This window comes from Elephas maximus, chromosome 21 (assembly GCF_024166365.1).
Source record: "Elephas maximus indicus isolate mEleMax1 chromosome 21, mEleMax1 primary haplotype, whole genome shotgun sequence".
Taxonomy (NCBI): Eukaryota; Metazoa; Chordata; class Mammalia; order Proboscidea; family Elephantidae; genus Elephas; species Elephas maximus.
In genome coordinates this window covers 34,132,356-34,147,074 of record NC_064839.1, presented here as the reverse complement: position 1 = coordinate 34,147,074, position 14,719 = coordinate 34,132,356, and the positions used below count along the sequence as shown (strand labels likewise).

General features: G+C 52.5%; 3 protein-coding genes across 7 annotated transcripts in view; 2 read left to right on the top strand and 1 right to left on the bottom strand.

Moving 5' to 3' along the window:
* Positions 1-9,437, top strand: part of GFOD2 (glucose-fructose oxidoreductase domain containing 2) — a 38,233-nt gene extending 28,796 nt beyond the window's left edge. For 2 of the 3 annotated variants that reach the window (XM_049864385.1, XM_049864383.1), the window contains one exon: positions 5,264-9,437. In XM_049864385.1, the coding sequence (XP_049720342.1) occupies positions 5,320-6,162 (843 nt within the window). In that variant the 5' untranslated portion in view covers positions 5,264-5,319 and the 3' untranslated portion in view covers positions 6,163-9,437. Of the gene's footprint in view, positions 1-1,827; positions 3,469-5,263 lie in introns of those variants that run through there. The other variant, XM_049864384.1, reaches the window with a different exon arrangement.
* Positions 8,015-14,681, top strand: ENKD1 (enkurin domain containing 1). 3 transcript variants are annotated; one of them, XM_049864389.1, is made up of 9 exons: positions 8,015-8,028; positions 10,949-11,315; positions 11,555-11,648; positions 11,751-11,945; positions 12,530-12,702; positions 13,653-13,778; positions 13,884-14,047; positions 14,148-14,284; positions 14,374-14,681. In XM_049864389.1, the coding sequence occupies exons 3-9, from the start codon at positions 11,564-11,566 to the stop codon at positions 14,532-14,534; spliced, it is 1,041 nt and encodes a 346-aa protein (XP_049720346.1). In that variant the 5' UTR covers positions 8,015-8,028; positions 10,949-11,315; positions 11,555-11,563; the 3' UTR covers positions 14,535-14,681. The 3 variants fall into 3 exon arrangements, with proteins under 3 accessions (XP_049720346.1, XP_049720345.1, XP_049720347.1); XM_049864388.1 differs by lacking the exon at positions 8,015-8,028 and having other exon boundaries at positions 9,435-11,315; XM_049864390.1 differs by lacking the exons at positions 8,015-8,028; positions 13,653-13,778 and having other exon boundaries at positions 9,435-11,315.
* C21H16orf86 (chromosome 21 C16orf86 homolog) lies at positions 9,427-11,035 on the bottom strand. The gene is given in 4 exon segments (XM_049864755.1): positions 9,427-9,836; positions 9,941-10,153; positions 10,498-10,714; positions 10,931-11,035. Coding segments are annotated over 4 exon segments (945 nt in total).
* Positions 14,682-14,719: the final 38 nt, after the last annotated feature.

Below are 14,719 nucleotides of genomic sequence, written 5' to 3'. Positions count from 1 at the left end.
ATACTAGTTGAATGAAGGCATTCACAAATATTACCCATGCAATCCCAGTCTGTTAGTGTGATTTAGTCTGGTGGCTTTCAAACTTATTTTTCTAGTAGCAGAACTTTTTTTGTTAGAAAGAAAAGTGTAAAGTCCCTGCATTTTATAAAACAGGCAAAAATGGCACTCTGCCTGGTTTGCTTCCCTGCCCTGTTGTTTGAAATCCCTTGTCTAGTCCCATGCCTTCAGGTGAGGAAACAAAGGGGTGTTCCTGGGCCAAGCGCTGTGACCCTGGTTTCCTGTGGTATGTTACTAGGGAATCGGAGGTGGTCTGCAGCAGCACTGGGCAATTTCTCTGGGCCTCTGGTGTTCTAGGCACATCACTCCCAGGCAATGTAGGGGATATGAGCTGGAGAGAGGTTTGCAGCTTGAAACTTGTTCATCCTCTAGAAAATCCAAGCTAAAAAGTGCTCGAAAGCCATGCTTTCCCTATTCTCTGGAGACTAAGAGCAGTCTCAGCTTCTCTAGTCTCTCCTTTGACTTCCTAGCAGGAAAGCTAGATAAACTTACATAAACTAGTCTTTCAAGGCAGCCCAAGTCTTTATAAGTGTAGAGACCCTGTGCAGGAGGCCGGCAAGAGCCGGTTTAACTCAAGATGGCCTTTAACTCCCATACCGATCATACTATCGGGGCTCTCAGTTCAAAAGCTCCTCTACTGTTCAGGCTCAAGAAGAGAGATTTCTCCCCCTTCCTTCACCTCTGTGTTATGAAACAGGGATTCTTTATCCTAGTTTTATCGCCACCAAACTCCCAGCAGCCACAAAAGTCCTTTTCTCTTCCCACATCCCCTTCCCAACCACCACCCTACACTTCAGTGTCCACCCCCACCCAGCAGTAAGCAGTGCCAGCAGGAAGCCTCTGAGGTGGCCTGAGCTGCAGCTCTCACATGGACATTTGTATCTGAGAACCACATTTCCTGATTCCCTCCCTGGTCAGCCCAGATGTGTCTAGTAGCCAACCAACCAACTTTTCATCAAGTATTATAATTTCCTGTTGGTGATCATGATATCCCACACAGCAAGGAACACTGGAGACTCTCTGATAGCAGATAGTAATAGCAGTCAGGGGCTAATCTCCCTGCAGGTCCCCTCCTGCCTGACCTCTGTGCCAAGGGCCTTTCCCCTCTCCTTGGCCTCCCTGCCTGCTCTGCCCAGCCCACACTGCTCCGTGCCGTGGGCATGGAACTCATGGCCAACCATTCTCCTATTCTGCCTATACCTGTTATAAAGCTTTCATTATTATTTGGAGAAGAGTGGGAGATTAAAAAGTTGTAAACAGGAGTTATGTTATAGGCTGCTGATCTACATGTGTTCCTCCTTGCTATAGCATTGAGGTTCGTGCATAATATTGGGATTTCAGGCCTGAGACTCCCAAGTATGCAAATGGCAAGTGCTCTGTGGGTTGTTTGAGGGTCAGGGTGGTGGGCGTGGCAGGGGAGGAAGTGAGAGGGGCTGGAAGGATAGACCAAGACAAAAATTATCTCAGATGAGCTTGTCAGCTTCTACAGGGCAGGCTGGGTCTAACTCTAGAAGAAGCTTGATAAACAGTACGTATAATAAGGAAACATCTATGTTCATGTTGATTTTAAAACTTCTTCAAAAATCAGATTTTCAAATAATGAACATAGAAATTACTTGGCTGGAAAATGTAGCTCCTGTGTGAGTCTTTAAATCAACCCAAGGTTGAGAAGGGAGAGTGTTGACATGTCATGGGGTTGTTAACCAATGTCATAAAATAATATGTATATTAACTGTTTAATGAGAAACTAGTTTCTTCTGTAAACCTTCATCTAAGGTACAGTTAAAAAAAAAACTAAATCACTACAGACCTTTTTTTTCTGAGTATGTATGACATCTGATGAGTCTCTCCCATGCCAATGGTAAACACTGACAGAATTGTGCAGGGCTGGGCACATTGCACATACTACCTCATTTGACTGAATCTTGTCTTACACCCTGAGGTGGAAGTGACTCTCATTTTATAGTGTAGTAATCCAAAGCCCAGAGAGGTTAAGGAACTGCCCATGTCATTCAGCAATGAAGGGAGAGAACCAGGATTGGAACATAGAAATGTCTGGCCCCAAGCCCAAGTTTAGCACCAGTAACTGACTCTTCTGGGGCAGTCAGCTGTCCTGGGGCCCATCCATCCTGTGGGGCATTGATCATTTGTATAAAATGGTTTTTTTTGCTTGGAAAATGTGTTACCTTATGATTGCCATTGTTTCTGCTGCAAGGTGGCTAGTTGAGTCCCCTCCTGAGCCTGTGTGAGTGGGATCCATCTGAGTCCATCAGGGGAAGCTGTACTCTGCCTGCAGTGGGCCACCAGAGATTATCTATGCTTCAACCATTGTCCCATCTGAAAGCACTCAGAAAACTTGCAGAGGACTGAGAGCATAAACTTTGGGATTGTTGGAGATGCACATACCCAGAGAAGGCACAATTCTGCCCTAGTTGCCCCCAGACATAGGCATCCAGGCTTGGAGGCCACCTCTCTAATCAGGAAGTACCTGTGGAGTGCGGGAGTAGAGCTTGGAGAGCCCTGAAGGAGAAGCCCAAGTGCATACATTGCTCAGAGTGGTCTTCAGCTGAGAGTAACCACCCACCACCTCGATGGAGCCTGGCCTGCCTGTCAGCCCTCTCTTCAGTAATTGTTGCCTCTCCCTATCAACCATGCCTTTCTGCCCAGCAGCCACCATCTCACCTCTAGGAGCTAGAGGAGAATGAGCAGGACAGGGACCATAGTAAGCAAAGAGAACAAAATGAAAGTTTTGTAAGGGACACATCATGTATGGCCACTGTAATGACTTTCGCTGTTATTCTGAATTATATGAGAGGAGTGATATGATCTGCTGCATCTTAAGTTTTAACAGAGTTACTCAAGCTATTGTGTTGAGAAGAGACTGGTGTAGGCAAGGGCAGAAGCAGGGAGACCAGTTAAGCAACGATTGCAATAATCCAGGCAATCACTGTGAAATGTGGCGTCTGGGGTCTTAAATGCTAACAAGCGGCCATCTTAGATGCATCAATTGGTCTCAACCCACCTGGAGCAAAGGAGAATGAAGAACACCAAGGTCACACGATAACTAAGAGCCCAAGAGACAGAAAGGGCCACATGAACAAGAGACCTACATCATCCTGAGACCAGAAGAACTAGTTGGTGCCCGGCCACAATGGATGACTGCCCTGACAGGGAGCACAACAGAGAACTCCTGAGGGAACAGGAGATCAGTGGGATGCAGACCCCAAATTCTCATAAAAAGACCATACTTAATGGTCTGACTGAGACTAGAGGAATCCCGGCGGCCATGGTCCCCAGACCTTCTGTTGGCCCAGGACAGGAACCATCCCCGAAGACAACTCATCAGACATGGAAGGGACTGGACAATGGGTTGGAGAGAGATGCTGATGAAGAGTGAGCTACTTGTATCAGGTGAACACTTGAGACTGTGTTGGCATCTCCTGTCTGGAGGGGGGATGGGAGGATAGAGTGAGTTGGAAGCTGGCAAAATTGTCATGAAAGGAGAAACTGGAAGGGCTGACTCATTAGGGGGAGAGCAAGTGGGAGTACGGAGTAAGGTGTATATAAACTTATATGTGACAGTCTGACCTGATTTGTAAACGTTCACTTGAAGCTCAATAAAATAAAAAAAAATAATAATAATCCAGGCAAAAAATGGTAGTGACGTGGACCAGGAAGGTGGCAGTGGTGGTAGTGTGAACTCATCAGATTCTGGATGTAGTTTGAAAGCCGAGCCAACAAGAGTTACTGATAATTAAAAATGGGGCAGGGGGACATTGGTGATTTTGGCTCGAGAAACAGGGGAACGGAGTTGCCATTGATTGAGATGGGGAAGACTTAGGGAGAAAGTATCAAGAGTTCAGTTTTGGATTCCTCCCCCAAACTTATTCCTTCACCTTAAATATCTTTGTGAGTGATACTACTGAGCATCTATCTATCTAATTCCTGCATTTCTTATAGATGCCATGTGACCCCTCCATCCCCATTTCCTAGCACATGCACCCAGGACTTTAGGAATCCTAACCTTGGGCCTTTCCTACCTCGGTGTGTTTGTGCATGCAAGTTCTTTCTGTCTGGATGCCCTTTCCCCGTTACAACCCTGGAACATCTGCTCCCTTTAAGACAACCTCAGTGTCACTCCCTTATGAAGCCTTCCCTCATCCTGCCACCTGCAGGGCAAGTTGCTCTGTGCTCCCACCAAACTTGAGCCTGTTCCCTCAAGAAGCCCATGACGTCTTCACCTTTCACCCAAAGATCAGACAGGCCCATAAAAAAAACAAGATGAAATGGGCACACCAGTCCAGGAGCAAGAATGAGAAGGCAGGAGGGGACATAAAAGCTGATAACAGGGAACCCAAGGTTTAGAAAGGAAGAGTGTTGACATGTCATGGGGGAGGCAACCAGTGTTACAAAACAATATGTGTATTAATTGTTTAACGAGAAACTGATTTGCTCTGTAAACCCTCATCTGAAATTAAAAAAAAAAAAGCCCAAGATTCTTGAGGGAGTCATGATAGTGGAATTTGAGTCATTCACCATGGGCAGTGTCTATAGAATGAGTAATGGAATAACTGGGTGCTTTCACCTTTCCCCAGCTTGCCGTCACTCATAAACCTATGTATGTGTCTAATCTATACCGTTTCTTGGGCTTTATAAGTTTTCTATTTGAAGGTATTTCTTTTAACTTTTTAAACTTTTGAAGGTAGGATTTCTTTTAACTTGAACCACCCTAAGCTTCCAGGGGTGCCCTAGGTGTTGGTGTCTTGTGGCTGCTCATACTCCCATGAGTGTTGGAGTTTTAAACCATGGCTGACAGTGCAGAGCCCATCACAATAGAATAAAGATTAGATTCTCTTGCCCCAAGATATCTAACCAGCGCATAAAGATATGGAACCATGTCCAAGAAGCATGTCCACCTCTCCATCTGACCTTTCTTTACCTCCCACTCCCGGTTTATGTCTTCTGCCTCTGCAAGTTTCACTTTTCCCTAAGAACTTGTCTTGCTTCGACCCATAAGTATTTCTTCAGTCCCAATCACAGGCACTGTTTTCTGTTCAAGCTGAGCTACCTTGCTTCCTTTCCAAGGCCACCTCCTGGTTCCATAGGAGGCTTCCCTGGAACCATCTGCCTTGAAGAAACTAGGTTTTTTTTTTTGGAGTGTAACCCCCTTGGAACTGTGAGATTTCCTGTTGTGTTTTATTCTCAGGTATTGGGAAGAATGTGGTGTGTGAGAAGGCAGCAACCTCGGTGGATGCCTTCCGGATGGTGACAGCCTCGCGCTACTACCCACAGCTGATGAGCCTGGTGGGGAACGTGCTGCGCTTCCTGCCTGCCTTCGTGCGCATGAAGCAGCTGATTGCGGAGCACTATGTGGGTGCAGTGATGATCTGCGACGCCCGCATCTACTCGGGCAGCCTGCTCAGCCCCAGCTATGGCTGGATCTGTGACGAGCTCATGGGTGGCGGGGGCCTACACACCATGGGCACCTATATTGTGGACCTGCTGACCCACCTGACAGGCCGGAGAGCTGAGAAGGTACACGGGCTGCTCAAGACTTTTGTGAGGCAGAATGCGGCCATCCGTGGCATCCGGCATGTCACCAGCGATGACTTCTGCTTCTTCCAGATGCTCATGGGTGGGGGGGTGTGCAGCACAGTGACGCTCAACTTCAACATGCCAGGCGCCTTCGTCCACGAGGTCATGGTGGTGGGCTCTGCAGGCCGCCTTGTTGCTCGTGGGGCTGACCTGTACGGGCAGAAGAACTCTGCCACACAAGAGGAGCTGCTCCTGAGGGACTCACTGGCCGTGGGTGCAGGACTGCCTGAGCAGGGGCCACAAGATGTCCCGCTGCTCTATCTGAAGGGCATGGTGTACATGGTGCAGGCCCTGCGCCAGTCCTTCCAGGGGCAGGGTGACCGCCGCACCTGGGACCACACCCCTGTTGCCATGGCCGCCTCATTCGAGGACGGGTTGTACATGCAGAGTGTGGTGGATGCCATCAAAAGGTCAAGCCGATCCGGGGAGTGGGAGGCTGTGGAGGTGCTGACAGAGGAACCTGATGCCAACCAGAACCTGTGTGAGGTGCTTCAGCGGAATAACCTGTGAGCATGTACGTGGGCTCCCTGCCATGGGGCACGGGGATCAGGAGCCGTGGCAGGAGGGCATGGCAGAGGAGGTGGCTTTTGTTTAACAAGTCCACTTGTGCTGGGTCTGGGTAAAGCCTAAGGTGACCCTGGGCAAACACCCTCTCCATCCGCTCATTTACTCCTCAGACTGGCAGGGCAGGGAATATTCTGTTGACCTGGGCCAGTACAGTGTGTGCAGGTGGTGCTGCTGCCAGGTCTCTGAATCGCTACACTGTTTAGCAGGGCCTGCAAAAGCTTGACCTGGGGGCTTTTCCAGCCAGATTTGTGGTCCTGAGAGGGTGAGAAAGCACAACAAGGAGCCAGCTTGGCTGATCCCTCAGGCTGGGGAGAAAGGACAAGAAGCCTTGTTTCCATGCCTTTCCTGGGCTGGGGCATCTCAGGAATGGTGAGGGCAGCATGTCATCCTTCAAGGATCCTCCCTTTCTCTTCCTGGGGAGCAGGCCCTTCAGGCCTCCAGGCTGTCCCTCTGTGATGGGGAAGAGGGGATTTCTTAATTAGGTAACCTCTCGGGCTATTAAAGGGGACCTGATTTGGCAGAGAGGAAACAAGGGAGAGGTTTAGAACATCTGATAAATGTTAATAAAGAGAGAGAATACGACATCATGGCATGTGGTTTTTGGTTTTTGTTTGTGTGGTAGTTTGGGTTTTTGTTTGTCTTTAATAATGAAAGGCTTATTTATTGCTGTACATTGTTCAGATCTCTGTCTCTCCTCTCAGTTTCTCAGCAGCTCTGAGCCTGGCATGGGCCCTTCACTTTCCAGGGGGCGGCCCTGGCCACTGCCCTGCTCTTGTCACTGTGGCCCTCATGGCCAAGTCCTAAGATTCCTCCAAACAAACGTCTTTCTTCAGAGAGCAGGACTCAAGACTCCCTGAGGAGGCCCTGTGAGGCCCACAGTTACAGGGAGACAATTTGGGGTCAGGAGGGAGTTCTGTTCTTCAAATCCTGGAGTTGGCACCAAGGGAATCTCAAAAGAGAGGAGGTGAGGAGTACTTCCAGAGAAGCTGGAGGGAATGGGCTGGAAGAGGAAGGGCTCCATGCATTGGCCCTTGGAGTGGTTTAGCTGAAAGCTGCCTGGGCCAGCCAGCTAGTTAACCAGCCAGCCTTTTATGAACTGTGTTCTACACAGGGATAGTCATTTTTACCATGTAAGTCAGAGGTGGGGTGAGTATTGGGAGAAGGTCCTTCAATCCCTTTTGTTCTCTTGTCTCGCTTTGACAGCCTGCCAGGATTGTTAAGCCTGGACCAATCTCTGTTCCCTTCTCTAACCTTCCCTCTCTGCTCTGCCCTGGCTCCTTGCCAGAAAGGCTTAGGAGGGCTTCCTTTTCCTTTTGGCACCCCTTATAGAAGTCACCAGGCTTGTTTTCCTGTATTGTCCTGGTTGCAAATTATTATCCTTTTGAGATAAAACAATGAGTAGTGTTGGACTGTGTTCACTGCATGCTGGGCCCTCCCAGGGTAGACACTTCATGTACTTTATTTTAATCTCTAAACAACTCTATGAGGTAGTATTATTAATATTCCCATTGTTCAGATCAGAAAATTGAGGCACAGAAAGCCAAAACTACTTGCATTGTATAAGCTATAAGTGATGAAGCCAAGACCCAGTCAGGACCAGTCAGAGCCTAACCCTGAACTACCCATTTCTCCAGCACTGGTGAATTCTCAGACTCTTGACTGCACATATGTTGCTGCCCCCACTCCCACTGGGGTATTCAGCCAGATTGTTGCCTTCTCCCTATAGCTGGAGTCAGCCTGGCCTGAGCTAGGAGGTGGACTGCAGAGACCCCACTGCCAGGCAAGATGCTGACAGTGAAGAGTTAAAGAGTGAGTGTCTACCCACCCTGCTCCTGGGAATGATGGTCACAGCTCCAGGTCTGTCCCCTGGTGTCCTACTAGGTCCCTCCTAAATTTGGGGATTTACCCAGAAAACAGATATCCATTGGGCCTGACTCAGATGCTTCTGCACAAGAAAGTGCCATGTTGTTGACTCAGAATGGCACTTAAGTTTTTAGAGGAATCTGCCGCCAGCTCTTTGTTTACCAAGGCAGATTTCTAGATGCCCTGGGGCCACTTTTATGAGCACCCCTGGTTCTCTGGAAACACCCCCAGAACCTAGATCCATGACCAGAGGAGTAGGAGGTGGGCTTTGAAATGGCGCACATGCGTGCCTGTGGCCAAGGAAGCCAGCAGGGTTCTGGTCCCTAGGGGTGACTGAGCCTGCAACTGTGGTTCCAGGCTTGTCCTGCAGTGGCCCCTACTGGAGGAAGGTGGCATCACCACCTCCCAGAACCTATTTCCCAAATCAGGATGTCAGCCAACTCTTCCTCTGGTCAAAGTAAACAAGGTTTTACCAGGCCAGTGAAAATACGTTGAACCTCTTAGAGTTTTCTCTCGGAGCAGCAACCAGGTGAGCGCTTCCAAAATACTTGTTGCTTACTATCCAACTCCAAACCAAATCTAGGCCTTGTACTCACCTAGACAATCACAGCCTCCTCACCTCCCTGTCCCCAGTAACTTCCTCCTCATTCTGTCCTTCACACTGAAGCCCAAGCAATCTCTCCAGAATGTCAGGCTGAGATCCTTCCTTGCCTATACCACTTCCTGCCAGGAAAAAGGCATGGACACTGCTGTCACCAGAGGCCACTCCTTGGGCAAGGTCTGTTCCAGTTGTGGCCTGGCAACAAATGGAAAGTGTTCCAAAGTCTGCCACTCTTCAGACAGTCATATGAACTGTGCCACCTCAGAGGGGGGTTCCTAAGTGCTGGTCCACAAATGCAAGTCAGACCAAATACAGGTCACCTCCCTGGGAGACAGGGAACAAGGGCAAGTCCCTATTTCCTGTGGCCTCACAGACCCTTTCTCTGCTCCAAGTCCCTCCTTAGTCACTTCCCCCTTGATCCCTCACTGTCAGCCTGAGGAGCTTTTAACTGCATAGAATCCAGGCCCCACCCCTCAGATTCTGATTCAGTGAGATCTGGGGTGGTGCCCAGGAATCTATTTTTGTCAAGTTCCCAAGTATTCAGATGATCCGTTGGGCTTTAAACCAGGCACTGGGTAATCTCGCAGTCTCAGAAAATGAAAAAATGTTTATTGTCAGCAAGCCCAAGTTTCCAGCAAGTGGGGGCATGGGCCAATTCTACCTTCCACCTGAGGGCCTAGGCCCAGAGGCTGCTGCTCTGGTTCAGGCTTGGGGGGAGGGGAGCCACCAGTGGGGCAGGACAGTCACTTGTACTGAGGAGAGAGCGGGGGCACAAGCGGAGCAGCACAAACACTCAGCATCTTGTTGATGTCCACCTGGTTTGATTTATCCACCTCGGCCGTGAGCCGGCTGCTGACCCCCAAGCTGGGCAGACCCCCAGGTTCCTCTCCAGCCTCCTCTGCCAGGGGATCCAGAATGTGGGTGGGAGGCACTAACATTTTGGGGCAGGGAAAAGCAAGGTCTAAGCCCAGCTCACCTGCCACGGGCGGCAAGGCCTGCAGTTGCTCCACACCCGCCTCCATGGGGACCAGGGCCAGCTCCGACTGGGGCTCCACCTCGGCCTCTGCCTCCCTACCCCCTTCCCCTGCCTGGTTCAGCTCAGGGTTGCAATAGTTGATGTACTGGTACAGGGGTCGAAGGCGCTGGGCCTTTCCTGAAAAGACCCAGGATAGGGCAGGGCTGGAGCACCAGGCTGTGCCATGTTTTAGGGGGACCAGCAGGCAGGGGAGAAAGGGGAGGCCCAGGGCTGCCACTCACGCTCTAGCCCCAAGGTCTCTGAGGAGGCAGACACGGTGCTAACTGTAGCTGGGAGTGCGGGGGCCCCCAGACTCTTGCGCTTCTTAGGTTTTTTGTGCTGTTTGGAGGATGGTGAGTGCTCGCTACCTTCTGGCTCCCCCTTCTGCAGCAGCAGACCCAATGGCAGCTCAGCTTCGGCCCTAGGATGGGCATGGTGACTAGCCCCTGGGGAGGCTGGGGGACCACAGCCATGGACGGGAAGCCTGAGGAGCCAGCCTGTGCCCCGTGCCTAGGGGATAGCCCTGCCTGCCCACCACCCAGGCCAGATACCTACCACTTTCCTGGTCAGTGAGGGCCCCCAGGCCAGCAGGGGCCCAGAGCATATGAGCTCAGTCCCCTCCAAGACCTTCAGGCTCCCTCTCTCTGGGTGCTCTCTAACAGGACTCTTGAGGGACAAAAGAGGTGGGAAGTGATGGTGGTGGCAGGGGATAAGGGTCTGCCCTACAGGAGTGCAGGCTTTAGGAATGCTGGGGTGTGAGCCCCACTTCCCATCCCTGCAGCCCCTTCCCTCTGAAAGCCCCCTTACTTGACTGGCTTTCTCTTCAGACCATGACTGGGCCTCACAATGGAAGCTAGGGGTCTGGGGCCTGTCTCCTCTATAGCATCCACGGCTGGCTTGAGCCTCTCCTCCTGGAGCACTGGTTCTGAGGCTGGTTCTGTTCGGCACTTATCTTCACCCTGGGTCTGGCAGGTTTCAAGGGCTGGCACTAGACATTGGTCTCCTGTCACTGGACACTAGAGGTGACACATAGGGTATCGGTCACCATGACCAAATGATACAGGGATCAGACGTTAGAGCCCAACATTAGACAAAGACACCCCATAAGGGGGACCAGCCTGTGCCCCTTCCCGCCCTTGGAGCCTGTCCTGGCAGTTAGAGGATCAGGGTTGCCCAGAGTTCGGCCCTCTTGAGCGCCGCAGGCCAGTCAGGTCAGGCGGCCCGATGGTCACCTCGGAGCTCTGAACTAGGTCACCGGGCGCCTCTGCCAGCAGTGCCAGACCCGTGGTGGTCCCATCCTGGGGCCCGTAACGTCTCTCCGCCCCTGCTGAGGCCATGGCTGCGCGGGGTCAGCGCATCCTCCAAGGCAGCTTGGCCGGCGGACCCCGAGGGGCTGGTCTGGTGGACCCCACACCGACTCCTGAGACGCGCGGAGAGGTGAGGACAAGAGCTGGGAAGGATGACTGGAGGCCGCTCCGCCCCACCTCCGCTGAAACTACAAGCCCCGGAAGGCTTTGCATCAGCGGTATTGACCCCTAACCTCAGGGACGGAAGCCATTGTTGCCTGGCAACAGCAACTCCCGTCGGGTCGCCGCAGCTGGAGGCGGAACAGTTCTGGTGAGACCCCTGCCCGGGTGTTGCGGGGGAGGGGCCGCGAATCAGGCAGGGAAGTGGACTAGGATCAGAGGCCGCGGGGGCAGCGGGCCAGGGCCAAGGGGTGGGACGGGGTACGAGGAGGGGGCCGGGAATGGAGGGCACCACCGAGGTCAGGGTCCGGGTCGCAGGGGGAAGTGCAGGACTGGGGAAGACTGGGTCTTGGGATGCGCAGCCCGACACGACTCGACGCACCTTTGCAGAGCGGCGACATGTGCGAAGGCCCGTCCCGCATCTCGGGTCCCATACCCCCTGACCCTACGCTCTGCCGCGAGTACTACCGGCGGCCGGCCTCGGGTGAGTGGGGGCGGGAGGTGGTGGGGCGGCCCCCGCTTCCTCCTGGGGGGGGCGGCCCCGCTTCCTACTGAGCCGCACACTCCACCTCGCCCCACCCCTCAGCCCAGGGGCGACTGGAGGGAAACGCGCTGAAGCTGGACCTGCTGACGTCGGACCCGGACCTGGACACTGCCCCTCCCCGGGGCCCCCGCATCGGTCCCGGAGCCCTAGAGATCCTGGAACGTGGCCAGCGCGGTGTGGGGGCCGTGCTGCTGCAACTCGGGGATATCTCCCTAACCCCAAAAGCCTCTCCGAAGAGTAAGTCCTGGAAAGAAGGGGCAGCTAGGCGAATATCGGAGGTCAAAAGTGGAGATCAAAAGCCGCAGCTCCTCTTTCCCGACCGGCGCCCAGGCTTTTGCCTCTCTGAGGCTCAGTTTCCCCAACTATAAAAGAAGGAAAACAGTGCACTACTTCCTCTCAGGAAAGAACTGAATGACGTAGTCCCTGGGAAGCCTCAGCTTCATGCATTCAGGCATCGAAGCAACGTCGTTTATCGTATGCCTAGTGTGTGCCAGGCCTTACAGGTGCTAGGAAAGTGGGGTTGAAGACAAGCATGGGTCATCATGAGTCAAGGTGGGAGACAAGAGATTAATATAATGTATAAGATGTTTAATGACATACTTCACAACAAGAAGGTAAAATGTGATCAGGCATAGGAGATGATTACTATGTAAAGAAGGAAACAAGATGATGAGGTGGAGTGTGTGTATAGATCTAACTTAGGTGGAGAAGTCAGGGAGATCTTTCTGTAAGTGGCAGGGTGTGGGAATGTGTGTGAACTAGTGTGAGTTGGATTGAATCAGTTGCACATAGGACAGGGCCTGGCGGCATCTCTTCCCCAGGGAAGGACCCCAAAGACCATGAGAAGGAGAACTTAAGACGTATCAAGGAGATACAGAGGCGCTTCCGGGAGCAGGAGCGCAGCCGGGAGCAGGGCCAGCCCAGGCCCCTGAAGGCTCTGTGGCGTTCACCCAAGTATGACAAGGTGGAGTCCCGGGTCAAGGCCCAGCTGCAGGTACCTGCCTTGGGGAGTGAGAAGTATTGCCCATCTTGTTGATCAACAGGCAGTTATACCCTGACCTGGGTTATGGGAAGGGATGAAAAATCACAGGGGACTTAGGTAACAGAGGACTAAGAGATACCTGGACCTGCTGCAGGGTTGGGCTGGGAGCCTTCTCAGAAGTGGTGATGGTTGGGCTGATCCTGATTGACAAGAATTAGGCAAGGGGAGAGTAGGCGAGCATGTTCCATAGAGATGGAACTTCACAGAGGCCAGAGTGTGTAATTTGCTGTAAGGGGAGAAGAGCACAGATTAAATAAAGAAGTCAGCTGGACCCCAGTCATAAAGGGCCACCCAGGCCCCTTTCAACCTTTATTTTTGAAGGCAGAGGGAAGGGCAGGGTGGAGGCATGGGGGTAGGATGTATCTTGAGTAGATAGTGGCACCATTCCACTACCCAGGGACCTCAGGAAGAGGTGCAGGGTTGAGATGACAACGAGGTCTCATGTGGATATGCAGAGGCCATAGCGTTTGTGGGACTGCCAAAATGTGGGAGTGTATCCAGGAAGCAGATGGATATTCAGGTCTGGATCTCAGGAATAAGACTCAGAAGTTACTGAGGATCAGACTGAGGATGATGGGACAAGAGAAGTGACTCCTGGATTAAAGGGCTTGGAGGCCAGCTGTCAGTGACCTTAAGGAGCCAAAGCCAGGAAGGTTGGCTAGGAAAGGAAGAGAGAGTGTAGCTAGGGCCAAGAATGAGGTAGGAGAAGGAATGCTGTGTTGTTTTCTTAAAGATGTGAGACACTCACACGTGCTGATGAGAAGTGTTCCTTCAAGAGGGAGGAGGCCCACAGGGATGGGGATAGAGAGGTCCTGAGAAGCGAAAGGAACAGAGGCACAGTCTTGTGGCTTGAGACCCTGACCTCAGCCTGACTGATTCCTCTGCTGCGCCCTGCCCTCCAGGAGCCTGGCCCTGCTTCTGGGACAGAACGTGTCCACTTCCTGAGGGCACACTCCCGCTGTGGCCCTGGGCTCCCACCACCCCGTGTCCCCAGTCCCCAGCTAGCCCCACCAGATCCCAATGCTAAGGTGAGAGGATGCATGGGAGCTGGGAAAAGGTTGGGTAGGGGTTCAGGGGGGCTCAGAGGCGTAACACAGTGCTGTCTGCCCCACCATGCTTGCCATGCATCGCAGGGTCCAGGCCTAGGTGTGGACTTCATTAGCCACAATGCCCGCACTGCCAAGAGGGCCCCCCGGCGGCATTCCCGTTCACTGCAGGTCCTGGCACAGGTGCTACAACAGCAACGGCAAGCCCAGGAGCACTACAACGCTACACAGAAGGGCCAGGTGCCCCATTAGTAGGTCCCACAGCCCAATGCCCAGGGTGGGGGGTGTCTATGGAGGGTGGGAGCCAGTCTGAGCCCTGAAGTCATCAACCCTGAATCTGTGCATCCACAGCTTGTTGGAGCGCAGGGATCTGTGGCGGCGGGAGGCTGAAGCCCGTCAGCACAGCCAGCCAGACCCTGCAATGCCCCCTGGGCACACACGCATACCTGAGAACCAGCGGCTAGAGACACTTAACTCTTTGCTCCAGAGTGAGTACTTGGGCAAGGGGGCTGGATGGGGATCCGCTGGGGACCATGTACCCCTGCCCAACCCTCACTGTTTATGGGACCCCCTGTAGGCCAGAGCCAACTGCTTCGTGAGCTGGTACTACTGCCTGCTGGGGCAGACTCGCTGAGAGCTCAGGGCCACCGTGCTGAGCTGGACCAGAAGCTGGTGCAAATAGAGGAAGCCATCAAGATCTTTTCCCGCCCCAAGGTCTTTGTGAAGATGGATGCCTGAGTCCCTTTGTGGGGATAGTGTCATAAGCCCATGCTAAGAATTGCTATATGGCTGCAAAGGGCAGGGTTGGGCCCCATCATAGAGCGGATGTCTGAAGTCAGGAGCTGTAAGGTGGGCAGTACCCCTTAGAGCACTCTTCCCAGACACCATTGGCTATGAAAGGGCCAGTCCAGCTGATTCACCCT

Coding starts and splice junctions, on each gene's coding strand:
- ENKD1 (XM_049864389.1), top strand. CDS start 11,564: ATGTGCGAAGGCCCGTCCCGCATCTCGGGTCCCATACCCCCTGACCCT. Junction 12,703..13,652: donor GGGTCAAGGCCCAGCTGCAG/GTACCTGCCTTG, acceptor CCTGCCCTCCAG/GAGCCTGGCCCTGCTTCTGG. Junction 14,048..14,147: donor AAGGGCCAGGTGCCCCATTA/GTAGGTCCCACA, acceptor GTGCATCCACAG/CTTGTTGGAGCGCAGGGATC.